The following is an 18,335-nucleotide window of genomic DNA, read 5'->3' on the forward strand; positions in this document are numbered from 1 at the left end:
GGATTCGGATCGACCGCTCCCAGATGGAACTCAACCCGACGCATCCGTCGCTCTGTTCCTCCCTCATTGTCGACAGTTACCAGGCGGATCACTTCTTGCGGACCAGCAAGTCCTAGAGCGTCGGCCACATCCTTCCTAATGAAGGAGCTTTGGGAGCCTGGGTCGAGGAGGCATTGCACGAGCACGCATTGACCATCCTTGCCAAAGGCACGCGCACGCACGCTTTGGAGGCGGACCTGCTGAGCGCCACCGTTTGCGGTCAGCATGCAGCTCCGAGACATGGGTGCCTCGGCTGTCTGATCCTGGGGAGGCGACTGCGAACGGTGCAGAAGCCCGTGGTGACTACCCCACATCCAGACACTGTGCACTTCCACCTTACTTTACAAGCCTTCACCCGATGGCCACTTTGTAGACAACGGAAACACAACTTGTTCCTAGCTACCATGCGTGAGCGCATGTGGACGTCTGCCTGTAGGAACTCTTCGCAAGAGGCAATATCGTGGTCACCCTTACATATCGGGCAGCTGCTGTTGACAGCCGCGTGTAGGACAGTTGTGGCGCCCCTTGCCGCCCGTTTCTCCGTTTGGCGAGTTCGCTGCCGCTCTTGACAACCTGGACCGGGATCTTGCTGCTTCGGGTCGTCCTGCTTGACGAGTCCTCTTCCGCCTGAAGAAGCAGCCGCTGCACGCTTCGCTGCCGCCCGGACCTGAGCGAAGTTGAGAAACTCTGGCAAGTCCCCTTTCGTGCCTGAAGCCGACTGCACGTGAACGTCCCATGCCAGACGAATCTCCTCAGGAAACTTTTCCGCAAGAAGCGGCAGGAAGGCTTCATTCGCCGTCATCTCGCCCGTTGCCGGATTCTTTCCCAGGGCGGTCAGGCATCGGAGATGTCGATTTATCTCGTCTACCAAAGCCTGTATGCTAGCTCCTGAGTCGCTACACGGCTTGGCGTTCCAAATTGCCTTCACATGTTCCCGTACGATGACATCTGTACGTCCGAAACGTTCTTGCAACAACTCCATGGCGTGTGAGTAGTTTGCGCTAGAGCGTGGCATCCCTTCAACCGCAGCCAGAGCTTCACCGGATAAACTGGACAGCAAGTACGAGAACTTCGAGGCGTCGTCCAAATCCGTCCGATTATGGACACATCCCTGAAAGCGGTCCCAGAACGCTGGGAATTCGAGCACTTCACCCGAAAACACTGGCATCTTCAGTTCCGGGAGCCTTTCCTTTACATCTGTCTTGCTGTCACTGCGGGGGCCAAGATCGTTGGAGCTAGCTGAACAATCGGACAAGGAGCCTTCCATTTGTCGAATCCTCGCTCGAGCTTCTCTGCGAGCTATCTGGGTCCGTTCAGAGAGCGCCACCCAATGCTTGGCCTCTTGATCTCGCTCCTCACCCGTCAACGCCGCTTCCAACTGCAATTGCATCTCTAACGTCTTGTCATGAAACGCCATCACGTCATCAAGTAGTTCTCAGAGGTCATCGGGATGTGACGCATCCTTACAGAGTTGCGTCAGTTGATCGATCATCACATGAAGCTTCGCCCTTCGAACTTCGGTCTTGCTCACTATGCTCTCAGCTCTCATGATGGATCGACTCAAAATGGGAATGTGTGTTGCAACGATGAGATTTCTACTTGATTATTCCACTGCTCCGGCTCGGAGGACCAGAATGTAACGAGCGAAACAACAAGTCACTCGTCTCCGATGTTAGTGGACTGTATGTCTGAGTTGTTTTTGCAAGGTCGGGAGTGTCCAATGTGTTAGACAATCCGACTTATAAGGCGACAACTGTTATTTAAAAACTCGATTGAGTGTCAAACAGTTTACTCAAGAAAATAACACTGAGCCGGGGATAATCAAACAAGAAATCAAAGAATAACACACCAAGAAAAGCAAACACGCTAAAGGCAAACTACTAACAACGACAAGCCACGACACTATCTCGCCAGCAACCACGCCCCAAAAATCTCCTATTATGTCACTTCCGGGTCTACCGTATTATTAATGACACTCAGGTTCTCTGTTGAATACAGACCCCATTTCTGTCGTCTACATGCATTTTTGCACGTTTTAAAATTGAAATTTACGTGCATGCAACATGAAAAAAAATAAAAGCATACATATTATTCCATTTTATTATTATTAACATGTGATTTATGCTATTTGCAGGTCAAATGAAATGTAAACTTGTAACTGCGTGGGTGGGTTGGGGTGCATGGCGGGCAAGGTGATGATGACCCACCCCATAGATAGTTTTTTTGTAATTGCGTCGCTTTTTTAGAAAAATTTTATTAATTTTTTGAATATAAAAATAAATGACTGTCAGCAAATCGAATTTGGTCAAGCATGAAATTTCTTCCACTGTGAATGTTTCCTAATTCCCTCCCTGCAATCAGCATATCCATCCACTTTTAGCACATGGAAGAGCATTGGGAATTTTTCTGGTTGGTCATTTTTTCTACGAATACATCTACCAACAAAGCTTTCTTCTTAAAGATGAGAAAGGTCTATTCTTTTACCTCTTTGAACTGTGAACGGGTGATTCGAAGTGTTACTGCAGCTTTCAGGACATGGCATATTTGAATAGTGTTGATTTGTGTGTTGGTGTTGTTAATTCAGTGCTGGACATCCGGTCGCGCCAACTGCTGAGTAACAAACATCCGCCCGGTGTTTCTTTATTTCCATAGAGTTAGGATTCACGTATGTATGTATGTATGCATGTATGTAAGAGTTCATATAACGATAGCATTCAATGAATGATTGCTGCAGTGACATCCCAGGATATTTATGAACAGCCAGAGTGGTTTGTTGGTCATTTGGTCATCGAACCGGAAGAAATTAAAATTTTTTTCATCAATTTGAAAACACTCTCTCCTGTGATTGATATGTGTGAAAGTTTTTGCTTTAATTGCTACACACACGCATCATTGCTTTGTTGCTGTTTTGTTTGACAATTTTTGCTAAGAAACATAAACAAACATAATTGAACTAAAAAAATTTTCAAAATATGCACGAAACATTTTTGAAGAAAAAAATAAATTGAAGAAAGGGACAAATTTTTACTGTTTTCACATCTTACTTTGACAAAAGGACAACGGAAACACAGTATGCACAATGTGAGAAGCAGTCCGTCCCGTTCTGCTCCTTTGCAATTGTAAAGTTAATGGAACATAATTGTACCTGCACATCCCGCCAAAATTTTTGTAGAACATCGACAGTAGGGGACCCTGAGTTGGAAGCCGGTGATTGTTTTTGTGTGGCTGCTATTCCGTTTTTCTTATTTTGTCATTGCTGTTTTCGCCGTTTTGTGCTTTGTCTAATAAACTATTAACTTCTCGCGATTGTCTGAAACCATGTAGCGCCGACGAGCGCTACACTATTATTGTTATTTAGGTTTTATTATTCTACGTGTATATTAAATTTTGAACAGTTAGTAGCGGTAAAGGAAAAAAATTTATTTCTAATAAATAAAGTCAAATATCAAGACAATAAATAATTTCATAATCACTAATAATAAATCAGATTATAAAATTCAAAAATTTTTCCACTTATTTCGAATGAATGTAAGAAATGAAGCTCAGTAAAGCTTCTTATAAATTTTATTAAAAAAAGTTTTTTTTTCACTTTAAACTGTTGAAAAATAAATATCAATTATTTGTGATCTTTGTATACCTGCAAATTCTTTCGCTGTTTCAACAAATTGGTAAACTCCGCACAACCTTTTGGTACAGAACCGCGGTGCCAGTCGCACAAAAAATTAAAAAGTCCATTTTGGTAGATTTGCAATTGTGTTGTGCTGAGATCGTTGATCAATATCCAAGGAACAAAATAATGCGGATGTGGTTTGACATTTTCGGTAATTTCGGCCATTTCAAGCTGAATCAGATCACCTTCTACGCTATTTGCGCATTTGTATATTGCTATTGACAATGTTTGGTCTAGTTTCCTTTTTTTGCTGCAAAGTAAGAATGCTGCATCAGGATCCATTTTCAATTTGGCCGCTTCTTCCAAACAAACGATCAACGGAAACCATTTTTCCACGTACACCAGCTTGCTTATAGCACAGCCGTGAAGTTTGTTCAGAGCACATTCAACGGGACCATGTTGACATTGTATAGTCCATGTATTGTTAAGTTGGATTCTCCTAGCGTTGCCGTAAGGGATCAAATTGAAGTCGACAAAATCTTGCCCATATTTCCAAACATATCGCTGCAAAGTGTTCAAAATAAACTCTTGACAATCTGGACAAAGAGTTTCATAAAGTAGTGTCAATTTGATTTTCTTGTCCATCTGAGATGTGTTGTAATGTAAGCATGAATCCAAAACTGAACATTCTGTAGCCACATTTTCACTGTTGCACCAAAGTGCTGGCGGAATATTACAACTTTCATTTATGAAGAAGTTGTATACCACAACAGACAACAACAGATAAAAGCCAAAATAATTCAGCATTTTATTATTGTTGAATAGAACAAGCAGCTTTTTTTCTGAAGAAAAGGGCAGCAACGTCCCAACAAAAATAAAGCATTCAATAAAACAAACTAATCGACGATACGTATAATAAATAACACACAACAACATTTGTGCCACATGTTCATTTTGTTATCACATTCTACGGTTCTTATCAATTTGTCATTAACTTTTGCTTATTGTCTCTCGATAATCAATTTTCAACCTGATGCTTAGCTGTGCCTTAACTAAAACTTAAATTGTTCTTATTATTAGTCAAATTTGACAGCTTTTATTCCAACAACTGTTACGTTTTGGCATACCTACATATCATATATATGTATATATTATTTATTTATTTATTTTTTGTTTCTGCTTTTCGCTGTTTTGTTGCTTATTTATTTATTAAGCTCTGCTTAAACATGACCACGTTAATGTTGACGTCAATAAATCCGTGAGTCATTTTCCTATCCATTACTTTTTCTTACTTTTATGCGTATTTGCTGACGAATAAATTCAAATAATACGCTTACTGTTTGTTTTTTAACTTTGCATAAAAATTAAAATAAAACCACAAATCATATAAATCGTAAATTACAACTTTTATACAATTTGCATTTTATTTTCTCTTCAGATTAAATTGAAAATGACCGCGCTAATCAGTAAAGTATTGATTCACTTTTGTTTACCAATGAGCGTTTCAACAAAATTTTTGTTCTTCATTTATACAATCCAATTTTAAATAATTACTAATTTTGAAAAATATTTAACCTCATTCAAATGAGCGCAATGTTTACTTTTAATGAAACTATCAAATATGAATTATATATTGTAATAAACATTATCAGTCAAATATTAAAGTCAAATGTACTGAAAACATTGATAAAATTTGAAAAAGAAAAAAAGCTGACTTCTATGACAAATATGCTGTTGTTGTTTCTACAGTGTAAAGCAGTGATTCCCAAAGTGAAAGATATCGCCCAATTGGGGGGCGATGAGAGGCTGGAAGGGGGCGGTGGAAGTAAGGGGGCACTTGGGGGGGGGGGGGGGGCGCTGGAAAATAATAGAGTACATTAGAGGGCGGCGCTGGAAAATAATAGAGCACATTAGAGGGGGGCGCTTAAACACAATGTTTTATGTTTTGTGTTCATATTAATATTTAAGAATATTGATTAATTATTTTGTGCTTAATGTGAAATGTGCCTTCTTCATCTTCTTCGCTCATATTTATATTTGCGGTGGTGGCTTGACTGTGCTCCTGATCGCCGTGGAGCGATTATGCATTAATTGTGGATGTGAAGCTAATTAATTTAACAGTTGTTGGTCCATGCGACCTTGTTGGTTGTTTTTATCTGAGTAGCCTGGAAATCAGTCACCGCACTGAAGTCACGTTCAACTAAGTAGGAAGATGGGAAGGCGAGTAGGAACCTACTAGGAAAGACTCAGTGCCGGATGTACTGGCGGTGCATTGCGCAATTTGCAGACAACATCTAGTTGCAAAGCACCTTACTGAACGTTTGCATTGCTCTTTGGGATACGTCATTGCGGCAATAAACAAAATCAGAAGCATTCTTTTAAATGACAGATTATTCAGCCAGTTTTGCGAAGAAAATGACGAAAAATTCAATCGCCTGCAGATGCGCACTGAAGTCCGGTGGTTATCGAAAGGTGCTTGTTTAAGTCGCTATTATGAGCTTTTTGAAACCATTTTGGAATTCTTTCAAAACAAAGACCCTTCAATGAGAGACAGCTTGAAGATATGCAAAAGTGACATAGCATATATGGCTGATTTATTTTTCAAGTTTAAGGAACTTAATCTGCAACTGCAAGGAAGCGAACTTAATCTAATAAAGACGAGATCTCTCATTTCATCATTCACATCAAAGCTGGCTTTGTTCAAACGCAAACTTGGACGCAGAGAATTTTATCAATTTCCAAGCGTTGCTGCACTCAGGGAAAATGGAGAAGTACACGATGATGACATTCAAATCTTTTGTGATCATTTAGATGTGCTACAAAAGGACGTGCAAGAAAGATTTCAAGATATTCTCAAAATGAAGATTCCAAATTGGGTGATAGACCCATTTTCAAACACTGATGAGATCGAAATGGAATTAGAAAAGGAATTAATTGATTTACAAACCAATGAAGAGTTAAAGCCGAAGTTTAAGAATCATTCTTTCTGGTTGCAAAAACAAATATCTGACCTCTGTCCCAGTTTATGGAGAAGTTCCTGCTCGCCCTCCCATCTTCCTATTTAGTTGAGCGTGGCTTCAGTGTGGTTACTGATTTTCAAACAAAGAAAAGTAACCGACTGCAAATCGACAAACGTGGTAATTTACGACTGTTCCTTACAAACACTGAGCCCAATGTAGACAGATTAGTCGCAATGCACCAACCTCATCCATCACATTAATTATTTTCTCACTATATGATTATTTTTGAAAGAACACTCGATTTGAATAAATAGTCTGTTTAAAAATTCATTATTTTTTTGACAATAATTTAGGGGGGCGTTTGAAAAATATATGTCTCTCAAGTGGGCGATAGCCTGAAAATATTTGGGAAACACTGGTGTGAACAATCAGATTTGCATCTTTTAATTCAAAGCTGGCCAAATATGCACTTTCATCTCAAACTGATTTGACTGATCAAATTATTTCGTTAATTTTGCATTATCATGCTCTTTATTGCTTCATTATTTGTGTTTATATTTGTTGCTACTGTCATATTTTACCAATAAATTATTATTCATTTAAAATACTTGACATTTATCGAGTAAAAAAATAAAAAATTGACTACTGAAACATTTTCATTATAAATCATTAAACGTTTTCATTACATTACATTACAACTGCTGCAGTTCATTTTTTGTTAAGTCGAATAGTCGATTGCGACAATTGGGAGCAGATGCTTTAATAGCTGGATATAACCTCTCATTTTTCACAATACTAGCCGTGGCTTAATTACCAAGCGTGAGTGGGCTGTGCAGCAGATGCCTTCATACTTTATCATTAAAAAACTTCAGTGGTGCAGTGCTTCGAGTGAACTAAGGTCCCAGTCATTAAACTCGAGTGCGTGCTCTCCATAGGTTTAGGTCTTCCCTGCGAATTACAAAATATGCACTGTAAGATATATTTTTGCGCCTTTATTGCACTAAAATTGCATAAAGTCAAGATGAATTGTTTCATTTATCACGCAAATGTAAGTTTAAATGATATACATACATCTGCAACAATAAAAAAATATTTATGAGTTTGTCTTTATTGTAATAATAATCAGATTTAATTAAATTTTGAAATGCAATGTAATTATTGCGTGTAGTGATAAGACGTAATTTTTCGACTATGCAGACAATGTTTATCTTATGTTTGGTTCACAAAAGAGCAACTCTACAAAAACAGAAGCCCTTTCTCTGATGAAGTAACTTTCTAAATGAGTCATTCGTTCTAACAGAAAGCAGCTTTCATCAATGAAGTAAATTGCACTGCATTTGTTTGTCTGCATAACTGCCGCACAGTTTGTTAGACATTCTAGCAGAGTACTTGTATTTGCTACTTCTATAATAACTGACCAACCGGATAAAAATAGAGGTTTATAGAATTCCACTTGACAAATTTCATCCAGAATCGGTAAGACATGCAATTCAAGTTGATCGTTGTCAGCACGTTCATTTTCTCTATCTGAAACAAAAGAATTAAAAGTAACAGACAAGTTATAATAGTGGCTGACGTCTGGATAAATTGGCCTATGTGATGATGCTTTTATGAAAACGAAATAATTTTGCTCAAGAAATGAGAACTGCTAATTTCAATGCTTGAATTAGTTTCATTTTATTTCCGGAAAATTGACATACCATTTAATGTAAGCATTTAATAAATTTTCAATATAATTCGCAATGTTGCGATTAAAACTCTCTTACCTTTTGAGCAATTGTTAAGAGTAAAAAAATGATATCCTTCGTTTAAATCAACTTCATCCTCATAATTTCCCAGAACTGTAGTGAGGCATGCTTTTCTTTCTTTAGAATAAGCGATACCTTCACATAATCTGAAGTTTCTCATATAGCGACATATGCTTATACACTCGTTTAAAAATGAAACATTCGCATATAGTTGAACAAGGTTTATCCATGGAATTACGTTTGAAACTGAATGCTGTACTGTGCATATCTCTTTATACTGAAACAAAGAAATTTTTTCTTCAGTGGTGAAATGATTTGAATGCTTCAGTGGAAGCATTCTTAGGTCTTTTACAATGTTGATCGGAATTCCATCTAGAACAAAAAAATTTTAACAACTTAATGCCGCTTCTGGCTTTATCAGGCACACTTCTTTTCAAAGTTAATTTTATTACTAGCGTGTGACATTACTTGTTTCTCCATTATGACAAATTTATGAAATCACAGCTTATTTTAAAATAACTCACAAGAATTTACAAATTTACAACTGTACTCATAAAATGTTATAAGTGTAATATTGCAGAATAAATCATTGTGCAAATTTAATTATAATAAGTGAATTACTCGTAGTGAAATTTCAAACACTTTCCACTATCATACTAAAGTTTTATCATGTTATGCGAATTTCACATTAATATACAAATCATATTTAAAATTTAGTAGCTTTCTTACCGTCAAAAAATTGTACTATACGGCGGTTAAGTGGGCTGTTTGGCAAAGCGTACTTTTTTCTTATAGTAAAAGTGAGACACGTCTTTTCACCATGTGAAAAATAGTATCCATCACAGTAATCTGCCAGGAATTTATCTAAGCACATCATTAAACAGTGGTTTTCATCTACAGTCTCCCATAGTCCAATGCGAATGCCGGCTTTCGTTGCATAAAAATGTACCGGATATAATGATACTGTTAGATTAAATATGCTGTAAACAGTTGGGGCTATTTCTCCAAACCTTGGGATAGAATACGCATGTGGAAAATCAAAATCTTAAAAAGTAAATATGGTGAGTGTTGCTAAATAATAAAAATGAAAATATAATTGTGCTAAATCATTGTATAAATAACAAATACTCATAAATATTATGTAAATAACAAGTAATTACTAAGGATTAAATACTAATGATTTTGCTGAAATTTTTATCAATGCTCTGACCATTTGGAAATGATAATCGTATTTTTATTTACCGTTATAACATGTGCAAATAATAAAAAACAGTGCAGAACTTTCTAAAGTCGGTGCAATTCCCCCAAATAATGCTAAGTTTCTTGCTCTAGATAGAAGAAGACAGGTTCCTTCTTGGGCAGAAAACAAAACGCTGTTGCATGAAGTGTAAGTAGGTGCTTCACAAAAAGCAATACAGCGTTTCAGAGAAGATGTTGCAATAAGTTGAATGCGCTGAGCATAAAAGTTTTCCACAAAAGGCAACCCATAAAAGTGGCAGTTCTTGTGTGTAGAAGGTGTGTGTATTGTTGCCGAATTATTCCTCGGATATACACTTTGAACCAGGATTCCCACAGGAATATTTGAAATGTCTAAATAAAATACTGGAATATTTCAAACAATTTATTTCCTGATTTTAAAAATTCATTTATAAATTTTCTATTTTTTATTACTTTAAAAAATTCTGCAAAAAAATGGAAAATGTTTTGTCTGGTGTATCATAGAAAATTTAATTTTTCGTAAATGATAAGTATCATACCTACGTGACAGCTGAGAAGTAGAAGGTGCAACGACTGTCCTAACTGATCGATTGGCGGCAAGATATGATCAGTTGCATTTTCGTAATACAAATTACACACTTTTGCAAATGGACTGTATTTGATTATATTACAGGAAGGTAAAAGACGGACACAAGCAGCTACACAACTTTCCATACTGCAATAGGCCTGTTTAATGTGAAGAACTTCCTCATGGCGAATTGCTTTTGCAGTTAACACACAGGTAGCGTCCAATTTTGGAATATACAATGACATCCACGAACAATTGACCAGCTAAAGAGGAAACATCACATGAAATGCCTCATTTAAAGATTCAACTCACTTAGACTTACATAGCAATTCATGAAGCATATTATTGCAAGAAGCGACCACTGTCTTATCATTGTATCTAAATGTAATTTATCTTTTCATGCGTGTTATACAATTGATTCCGGTTTGCAAGATCTCGACAACATTCACGCATCTGTTCGCGTTAATCAGTTGTTTGGCAAATAAATTTTGCATTCCAGAAGATGAATATTACCTTCGAAAACGCGCAGGACATCATTTTAAAAGCTTATTAGTAATTACTGTTGTTTTCTGCAAAATTCAAGAACTTCACTAGGTCAAGTTTATGTTATCCATGGACTGGGATACGTTTCGACAGCTTTGGACAAGAAAACACTTAATGTTGAATAAAAATGCACCTTAATCGACGAGCATGATGTTCACGTCAACGTTACTTGTCACCACAGCCGAGCTTTGCTATTTTGCACAAGCAATTATTTCTGCCATAAATACTGTTTGTCGTAATAACTAAAATTTTGTTTCAAGCAGAGTGGTTTGTAACTTTTGAATTTCAATTATTTTGATTTAAATTATTCATCTATTATATTGGAACTTTATTTTATTCACAATATTGACATTCAGTTAATTGTATTAAAATAGACGTGCGCGATTTAATTTATAACAAACACTGTTATAAATTGCTTGAAAATAGAGAAAACTCTTGAAAAAGAAAATAATAAATATGTCAACAAATAAAATATAATGAAATAAATATCTACTCGAATGTGATGAGGTTTATAGCCATTGTACGATGATTGAAACGTCATCACTTTTAAATAAAAATGGTAACATATTTATAGCATAGTATATTTCTGAATGCTTAAACATTTTGATCACTTGCAATTCTATAAATATAGCAAGTACATGCGTGCGTGTGTGTGTGCATGGGACATAATATAGGTGCAAAATGTTATTTGTATTTTCAAGTCAGCTGAAAGTACTGATGTCAATAAGCTGGAATGAAATCAGTTTAATTTCACCTAATGAGACCTTTAATTCATTAACAACTTCACTTTTTGATCTGTTTCTGGAAATCATAGCAAATTAAATGCATTTATCAATAATGATTCAGATTAATTAGCAAATTCCAAAATGTAAAATATTGTGACAATATGTAGGTAGTAATATTTTATTAAACAGTTGACATCATTAAATTTACATTGAAATTTCTGGCATTTGTTATTCATTTACTTGATTGTACGCGTATGCATGTGTGTTTGTGTGCGCCATAATATAAGTGCAAAATGTTATTTATACTTTGAAATCTGCTTATAAGGTGTTCCATGTAATTAAACTGGAATGAATAAAGTTCACATTCACTTAATAAAACCTTGTTGAAAGTAATTGAATTGCCCCGTCTGGAACTTTTGAAGTTCATAATGAACTTCATTGATTATTGATTGAGAAGTTGTGAAAGGCATGTTTTAAATTAAGAATTTCCAATTTATTTGAAATTACTTTTTTAGTTAATGAACGAATGATATGTGTAGTAAAGACTACACTTTTAATAACTAACAATCGGGTTCCAATACTGACTGTAGTTCCTTGCGCCTTATTCGTCCTCGTGACGAATAAGCTTTCTGTGGTTCTTTGTTAATTGTGATAACTACTGCGTCCAAGCAAATATCAGTCCACACAAATTTATTGCCTTCAGTAATAACGACAATCAGAGAGAAACAATTTTACTCAACGATCTCAAAACAACAATAACGCTCAAACACACGGTTGTCTTCACAACATCTACGACTGATACTGCTACTATCACTTTTTACCACTGCTGGTGGTACTGCTTCTGGTACTGCTCGTACTGCTCTGCTACTACTCGTACTGCTCTTCTTCTCTCATATATACACACGCTTCTCGTGCACAATGACGTATTCTCATTGATATCTAAATATACCCCAATTCCAGGAATTGAGAGTTTCCAACACACTCTCTGGCGATATCGATTGCTTATTTTTAGCAGAAAACAAATAGTTGGCCAAGTGCCAAGTATTTCCAGTTTGTAACGTAATGTTTCCCAGGAGTCAATTGCTACGCATTCGTGTAAACAAGTTATTTATGGTATCTAAATGTGCAAACGAATTCTAATTTCTAACTGTTACGTCTGTAACGACACCGACCCAGTCGGTGTGACCTGTCCAGGGGCTGGTGCCCAGAAGTCGCAGGTAGGCCAAGAACAATACCCGCACACCGCCGGCCAGATCGCTATTTGGGCATCTGGCGGCACCTAGTTGGGGTCAGAGAGGCCCTTTGCTGCGCCCCGATTGACCGTCGCTCGCGAGACAATGGCGAGTTCCGCCATTTGAGACGGCAGCGGTCAGATCAAAGGGCATGGAAGTGGTCATCATGACTTGACCATCGAGGGACTCCCGCAAGATCAAAGGATCTGAACCATGACGACATAATTGGATGCCGACAGGGCTTTAGATCGGCTCCGGAGATGGCGAGCGCCCCCCGGCGAGCGAGCGGCCCATTGGTGGTTCGCGTGAGTCAACCCCGAGGCGCGGAGCCCGGCTCTATATATAGAGCTAGAAAGTGCGCCGTGAGTCATTTATGCAACAGTTGTACGAGAGGACAAGTTGGTTGCGAGAAGTTGGTCTAGAATACGTGTTCGCAGTACTGGTTGGCGGTATTGTCGGTATTCCGAAGAGACGAATTGGAAGTGTTGGACGAGCCGAGTCGAAGTGCGTACGGAAGGACGATCGAGCGAAGGACTCATGTGAACCGTAGTGGAGACATTCGACTTACCGTTAGGGACGAACGGTATAACGCTGGTAGCAGAACACTTCGAGCGCGCAGTTCGTGGCGTATCGTGGTAGCGGAGTCAGTGAACCGGAAGACGTCAGCGAAGGAGATCACAGTCCACGAGAGTTGGTACCCTGATCGCAGCCCACGCCGTGGAAGATTACACCTGATCCACTCATTATTTATACAGTCCACTTGCGTTTTGGCTGGACGAGCGAACGTCTGGTCAATATGTACTTGAGCATCAGATTGCTGTTGCAATTCTGACGTTAACAATATTTTTTTGGTGCCACGAGCCGGGAGAAGGAGGCTGGATTTGGAGAACCAGATACTTCTCAAGTGGTGATAGCTAGTCTGCAACGCTATATCGCAGTTAGAAACAGTTAAAAGATTGTCAGCTATGGGCAACTTGGCTCAACGAAGAGCTGCTCAAGTACGCTGGTTAAAGACTGCCATGGAAAACATGGAAGCAGCTGTAGATGGTAGTGCTGAAACAAGACAGATTTGTTTCGCAAAGCTTATGGACACATGATCACATGACACAAGCTGCTCGATAGCACTATGGACCAGAAAGCAATTGATGTTTATACTGAAGAAAGAGAAACTATGTGTGCCGACATAACAGAGTTCAAAATCATGGTGGAAAACAAGGAACGTGAACTTGTGGCTCAAGAATGTAAACCTTCATTGTCTATGCCAATTTCTCAAGCCGGAAGCTCGAACGTGCGACTTCAAAAAATGGAGATAAAGAAATTCAATGGTGAGTACTATGATTGGCAACGGTTTCACGATGAATTTGAGGCAACGATCAATTCCAATCCGAATTTGTCAGTGGTTGAGAAATTCAATTATTTACGATTGTTATCTGGGAATGCAGAAACTGCTATTCGGGGATTGATTCTGAATGCGGTTAATTATGAAACTGCATTGACCATCCTAAATGAGAAATTTGGTGACCCTCAACTCCTTATTGAAGAACACTTGAAGAGCTCACAAAACTTACCGGTAATAACGAATCAGTGGGATTCGAAACGGCTGGAAAAATTTGTGAACGATATGGAGATTCATATACGTGGTCTGGAAACGTTAAACACTCCACCTGTAGTGTATCAAGCAGTGTTGATGCCATTAATACTATCTCGACTGCCGAGAGAAATTTCTGTGGAATGGAAACGTCAAAATCCAAACCGACAGAAAGATATGTATGAATTACTGTCATTTCTGAAGACAGAATTAAAAAGTCGAGAAGTACCAACGTTTCCAAGGAGAGAAAGAAATTTCGTATCTCCATTTCCACCCAATAGGAAGACAGTTCCACGAGGACAGTATACTACAGCCGCATTACAAACTACTGTAAGAAAAGCTTGCTTTATTTGTGGGAAAGATCATGCATTAGAAAACTGTCCTAAGTTCATTTGCATGAGTCCTAAAGAAAGAATGGCGAACATCAAGAAGCTGGGATTGTGCTTCTTATCCTGAAGAAAAGCCATTTAGTAGCAACTTGTAAAGCAAAGTTGAGGTGTCGAGTGGAAGAGTGTTCTAAGCGTCATCACCCGTTGATTCATCTGAACCAAGAGAGACGTTCGGTCATTGAAAACCAACCTAATACACTAGAGGAAAATAAAGTTCATGTTACTCATGCTATGGTTGGTAATCGAGGCACATTGCTTCAATCAGCCCGTGCTAGACTATATAATGAAGAAGGAAATTCTATGGTTGTCAACTGTTTATTCGATAGCGGTTCACAACGCTCTTTCGTGAAGAAGAGTGTCGCAGAAGCTTTAAGCTTAAAAGGCCCTTTCGAAACAGTGAACATAGAATCTTTCGGAATCATTAATAGTGAATGTTTACGAGTACGCCGGGTAAAATTTTGGTTGACATCGGTGAGAGACAAGTCTCACAAGAAACAAATGGTGGAAGCATTGTGTTTAAAGAAAATCACTGATCGTCCGAACGTCCGTTTGAATATTAAACGATATAGCCACTTCACATCCTTGCAATTAGCATAAAATTTTACTGATTTATCTCCCACCTTTGACGTACTTATTGGCCTGGACTACTATTATGACTTTATTAATCATAAAGGGTCATCATAAAGGGTCAAGAGGGAGAACCGATGGCAATACATTCCACCTTGGGATGGATCATCTGTGATCCGACTCCAGGAAAAGTTACCACGAAAAGCACCAAGATGTTTGCAAAAGTAGAAGATCATCTTGATGATATTTTGAAGAACTTTTGGGATATGGAAGCCGTCGGAATAAAAGAGGAAAAAAAGGAAACCGATTCAAAAACCTCACAACTGTTTGAGAAAACAGTACATTTTGACGGGGAAAGATACGAAGTACAGCTTCCTTGGTCAAATGAAGAATCGAAACTACCAAACAATTATAAGCAGGCTTTGGATCGATTAATTCAAACAGAACGGAGCTTGCGAAGAAACCCTACCAAGGCTCAGTTATATGAGGATGGAATGAAAGAATATCTAGAAAATGGATTTGTCGAAGAAGTGAATGACGTACAAAGGACGACCTGGAAGAACGTGGTATCTACCACATCATACCGTCCTAAGAGAAGACAAATCCAGCACGAAATGCCGGATAGTGTTTGATGGATCCGCGCAATTTCGTAATGACTCCCTCAATAGACAGTAAGATCCAGGACCTCCGCTTCAAAATGATCTGGTCAAAATATTATTACGTTCCGCAGATTTCGTGTAGGACTGCAAGCAGACATCAAAGATGTTCTTGCAGATTGGGCTACATGAAAAGGATCGAGATGTTACTCGATTTCTATGGAGAGAGTTGGGATCTCAAAAAGCACCGCGAATATTCCGCTTCAGGCGAGTATGCTTTGGGCTTACTTGCTCGTTATTCCTGGCATTGAGCGTGACGGGACATCACGCATTAAAGCATCTACAAGGATTCCCACTAGGGGCGAATCAAGTTTTGGAGAATATGCATGTGGACGATATCGTATTCTCAGTAGATGAAAATGAAGAGGCCAGAGAAACTGCGAGACAGTTGGTGGCATTGATGAAAAAAGGCGGATTTCATCTGACTAAATGGGTCAGCAATTTGGGCGCGGTGTTGGCGGATGTACCGTCAGAAGATATATTGGGAAAGAACACTAGGACATCAAAGATATTAGGCATCGTTTGGGACTCGGCAAACGATGAATTAGTTTATAGTGTTCTTTCTGATGTCGATCCTTGGTCGCGTGACACAAAACGTCAATTGATAAGTGTTACTGCGAAGGTGTATGATCCCCTTGGTCACCTTTCTCCATACATAATAAGGGCGAAGGTAGTATTTCAGAAGTTGTGGAAAAAAGGCTTAAATTGGGTTGATGAGTTACCATCAGATCTGCAAAAGGAATGGCAGACATGGAAGATGGAATTGTGTGATATATTAGATATCCGAATTCTAAGGTGTCTCATCCCATTTCCTGGTTCTACAATGAATAAAGTTGAGCTGCACGCGTTTGGAAACGCATCGGAAACTGCCTATGGAGCAGTGGTCTATGTAGTAGTGAATAAAGAAGACAACAGCTCAATATCGAATGTTGTAATGGCCAAATCGAGGGTTGCACCTTTGAAGAAGATGACTCTCCCTCGTTTGGAATTAATGGCAGCACAGATGGTAGCTAAATTGATAACCTTCGTAAAAGATACATTAAAAATTAGGATCTACAGATTGACTTGCTGGATAGACAGAAAGACTACGTTATGTTGGATAAAAGGTTCGTCACGAAGATGGAAACCTTTTATCCTAAACCGAGTCGAGAATATTCAACAGTTAGTGGAACCGTCTCAATGGAGACATTGTCCAACTAACTCAAATCCGGCGGATATACTGAGCCGTGGTTCAACAATAAATCAACTACGGGCAAAATCATTGTGGTGGAATGGTCCTACTTGGCTAACTGATGAAGATAGCTGGTCAAAAGATATAGATTCGGCTAAACCAGAGGAATATGATGCAGAGTATTGTGTTACAGAAGAGAGACGATCAGTAAAAGTGTTAGTGGAGTTAGTGGAGAATATCTACTTGAATCCAGAACGGTATGAACACTTCGACCGTCTGTTACGAATAACAGCATTTTGTATACGGTTTGGGAAGAATTGTCGTCTGCCTAAACCAGATCGTCTGGTAGGATACGTTACACCGTTGGAAATACAAAATGCCGAAAATTATTGGATTCGCAAAGCGCAGCATGAACGCTTTTCAACGGAGATCTACCAGTTATCTAACGAAAGGCAAATTGCTGCAAATAGCAGATTACAGCAATTTGATCCATTCCTAGATGAATATGGACTACTGAGAATTGGAGGACGCCTTCAAAATTCTGATTTACCAGAACACACGAAACATCCAATACTTTTGCCAGATAAACATCCTACTACCACCGCAATAATACGAAGATGCCATCTGCGGCAATCTCCATTTAGATACTATAAATAACTTGTTTACACGAATGCGTAGCAATTGACTCCTGGGAAACATTACGTTACAAACTGGAAATACTTGGCACTTGGCCAACTATTTGTTTTCTGCTAAAAATAAGCAATCGATATCGCCAGAGAGTGTGTTGGAAACTCTCAATTCCTGGAATTGGGGTATATTTAGATATCAATGAGAATACGTCATTGTGCACGAGAAGCGTGTGTATATATGAGAGAAGAAGAGCAGTACGAGTAGTAGCAGAGCAGTACGAGCAGTACCAGAAGCAGTACCACCAGCAGTGGTAAAAAGTGATAGTAGCAGTATCAGTCGTAGATGTTGTGAAGACAACCGTGTGTTTGAGCGTTATTGTTGTTTTGAGATCGTTGAGTAAAATTGTTTCTCTCTGATTGTCGTTATTACTGAAGGCAATAAATTTGTGTGGACTGATATTTGCTTGGACGCAGTAGTTATCACAATTAACAAAGAACCACAGAAAGCTTATTCGTCACGAGGACGAATAAGGCGCAAGGAACTACAGTCAGTATTGGAACCCGATTGTTAGTTATTAAAAGTGTAGTCTTTACTACATATTATATTATGTTGTATTAATTATATTATATTATATTATATTATATTATATTATATTATATTATATTATATTATATTATATTATATTATATTA

The 18,335-nt window shown here is 38.4% G+C and overlaps 8 protein-coding genes across 8 annotated transcripts; 5 read left to right on the forward strand and 3 right to left on the reverse strand.

The window, feature by feature from the left end:
* Window positions 1–14: 14 nt before the first annotated feature.
* On the reverse strand, window positions 15–1,429 carry Tsp_11016 (putative integrase core domain protein; the record flags this gene model as incomplete). Its single annotated transcript, XM_003381869.1, has 2 exons — window positions 380–1,429; window positions 15–314 (listed from the first exon to the last, which is right to left on the reverse strand). Coding segments are annotated over exons 1-2 (1,350 nt in total), but the record flags the coding sequence as incomplete, so codon positions are not given.
* Window positions 1,430–2,574: 1,145 nt separating this feature from the next.
* Window positions 2,575–3,162, forward strand: Tsp_11017 (conserved hypothetical protein). Its single transcript, XM_003381870.1, has 3 exons — window positions 2,575–2,671; window positions 2,774–2,899; window positions 3,050–3,162. Exons 1-3 carry the CDS (start codon window positions 2,575–2,577, stop codon window positions 3,160–3,162), a joined length of 336 nt encoding a protein of 111 aa, XP_003381918.1.
* A 493-nt stretch (window positions 3,163–3,655) lies between these two features.
* Window positions 3,656–4,456, reverse strand: Tsp_11018 (gamma interferon inducible lysosomal thiol reductase family protein). The gene has a single exon (XM_003381871.1). The coding sequence runs from the start codon at window positions 4,454–4,456 to the stop codon at window positions 3,656–3,658; it is 801 nt and encodes a 266-aa protein (XP_003381919.1).
* A 1,575-nt stretch (window positions 4,457–6,031) lies between these two features.
* Window positions 6,032–6,718, forward strand: Tsp_11019 (hypothetical protein). The gene is given in 3 exon segments (XM_003381872.1): window positions 6,032–6,121; window positions 6,262–6,605; window positions 6,625–6,718. The coding sequence occupies 3 exon segments, from the start codon at window positions 6,032–6,034 to the stop codon at window positions 6,716–6,718; spliced, it is 528 nt and encodes a 175-aa protein (XP_003381920.1).
* Window positions 6,719–7,813: 1,095 nt separating this feature from the next.
* On the reverse strand, window positions 7,814–10,388 carry Tsp_11020 (putative PAN domain protein). Its single transcript, XM_003381873.1, has 6 exons — window positions 10,115–10,388; window positions 9,600–9,947; window positions 9,087–9,401; window positions 8,710–8,729; window positions 8,376–8,634; window positions 7,814–8,136 (listed from the first exon to the last, which is right to left on the reverse strand). Exons 1-6 carry the CDS (start codon window positions 10,386–10,388, stop codon window positions 7,814–7,816), a joined length of 1,539 nt encoding a protein of 512 aa, XP_003381921.1.
* A 2,515-nt stretch (window positions 10,389–12,903) lies between these two features.
* Window positions 12,904–13,740, forward strand: Tsp_11021 (conserved hypothetical protein). Its single transcript, XM_003381874.1, has 4 exons — window positions 12,904–13,041; window positions 13,081–13,286; window positions 13,399–13,550; window positions 13,607–13,740. The coding sequence occupies exons 1-4, from the start codon at window positions 12,904–12,906 to the stop codon at window positions 13,738–13,740; spliced, it is 630 nt and encodes a 209-aa protein (XP_003381922.1).
* A 29-nt stretch (window positions 13,741–13,769) lies between these two features.
* Tsp_11022 (conserved hypothetical protein) lies at window positions 13,770–15,819 on the forward strand. Its single transcript, XM_003381875.1, has 2 exons — window positions 13,770–14,561; window positions 15,442–15,819. Exons 1-2 carry the CDS (start codon window positions 13,770–13,772, stop codon window positions 15,817–15,819), a joined length of 1,170 nt encoding a protein of 389 aa, XP_003381923.1.
* Window positions 15,820–15,949: 130 nt separating this feature from the next.
* On the forward strand, window positions 15,950–17,671 carry Tsp_11023 (Pao retrotransposon peptidase superfamily). The gene has a single exon (XM_003381876.1). It carries the CDS (start codon window positions 15,950–15,952, stop codon window positions 17,669–17,671), a length of 1,722 nt encoding a protein of 573 aa, XP_003381924.1.
* The last annotated feature ends 664 nt before the right edge of the window (window positions 17,672–18,335 follow it).

Source organism: Trichinella spiralis (assembly GCF_000181795.1).
Source record: "Trichinella spiralis strain ISS 195 chromosome Unknown Scfld1, whole genome shotgun sequence".
Classification (NCBI taxonomy): domain Eukaryota; kingdom Metazoa; phylum Nematoda; class Enoplea; order Trichinellida; family Trichinellidae; genus Trichinella; species Trichinella spiralis.

Bases quoted from the DNA above. Each gene is read 5' to 3' on its own strand.
- Tsp_11023 (XM_003381876.1), top strand. From the start codon at position 15,950: ATGTTCTTGCAGATTGGGCTACATGAAAAGGATCGAGATGTTACTCGA.
- Tsp_11020 (XM_003381873.1), bottom strand. From the start codon at position 10,388: ATGTCATTGTATATTCCAAAATTGGACGCTACCTGTGTGTTAACTGCA. The intron at 9,948-10,114 runs GTATGATACTTA...TATTTTATTTAG, and splicing joins ACTTCTCAGCTGTCACGTAG to ACATTTCAAATATTCCTGTG. The intron at 8,137-8,375 runs GTAAGAGAGTTT...CTTTTGTTTCAG, and splicing joins TCTTAACAATTGCTCAAAAG to ATAGAGAAAATGAACGTGCT.
- Tsp_11022 (XM_003381875.1), top strand. From the start codon at position 13,770: ATGGACCAGAAAGCAATTGATGTTTATACTGAAGAAAGAGAAACTATG. The intron at 14,562-15,441 runs GTAAGAAAAGCT...GATATTTTGAAG, and splicing joins CAGCCGCATTACAAACTACT to AACTTTTGGGATATGGAAGC.
- Tsp_11017 (XM_003381870.1), top strand. From the start codon at position 2,575: ATGGCATATTTGAATAGTGTTGATTTGTGTGTTGGTGTTGTTAATTCA. The intron at 2,672-2,773 runs GTGTTTCTTTAT...TGATTGCTGCAG, and splicing joins GAGTAACAAACATCCGCCCG to TGACATCCCAGGATATTTAT. The intron at 2,900-3,049 runs GTTTTTGCTTTA...AATAAATTGAAG, and splicing joins TGTGATTGATATGTGTGAAA to AAAGGGACAAATTTTTACTG.
- Tsp_11019 (XM_003381872.1), top strand. From the start codon at position 6,032: ATGACAGATTATTCAGCCAGTTTTGCGAAGAAAATGACGAAAAATTCA. The intron at 6,122-6,261 runs GTGCTTGTTTAA...TTCAAGTTTAAG, and splicing joins AGTCCGGTGGTTATCGAAAG to GAACTTAATCTGCAACTGCA.
- Tsp_11018 (XM_003381871.1), bottom strand. From the start codon at position 4,456: ATGCTGAATTATTTTGGCTTTTATCTGTTGTTGTCTGTTGTGGTATAC.
- Tsp_11021 (XM_003381874.1), top strand. From the start codon at position 12,904: ATGGCGAGCGCCCCCCGGCGAGCGAGCGGCCCATTGGTGGTTCGCGTG. The intron at 13,042-13,080 runs GTTGGTTGCGAG...ACGTGTTCGCAG, and splicing joins ACAGTTGTACGAGAGGACAA to TACTGGTTGGCGGTATTGTC. The intron at 13,551-13,606 runs GTGATAGCTAGT...AAAGATTGTCAG, and splicing joins AACCAGATACTTCTCAAGTG to CTATGGGCAACTTGGCTCAA.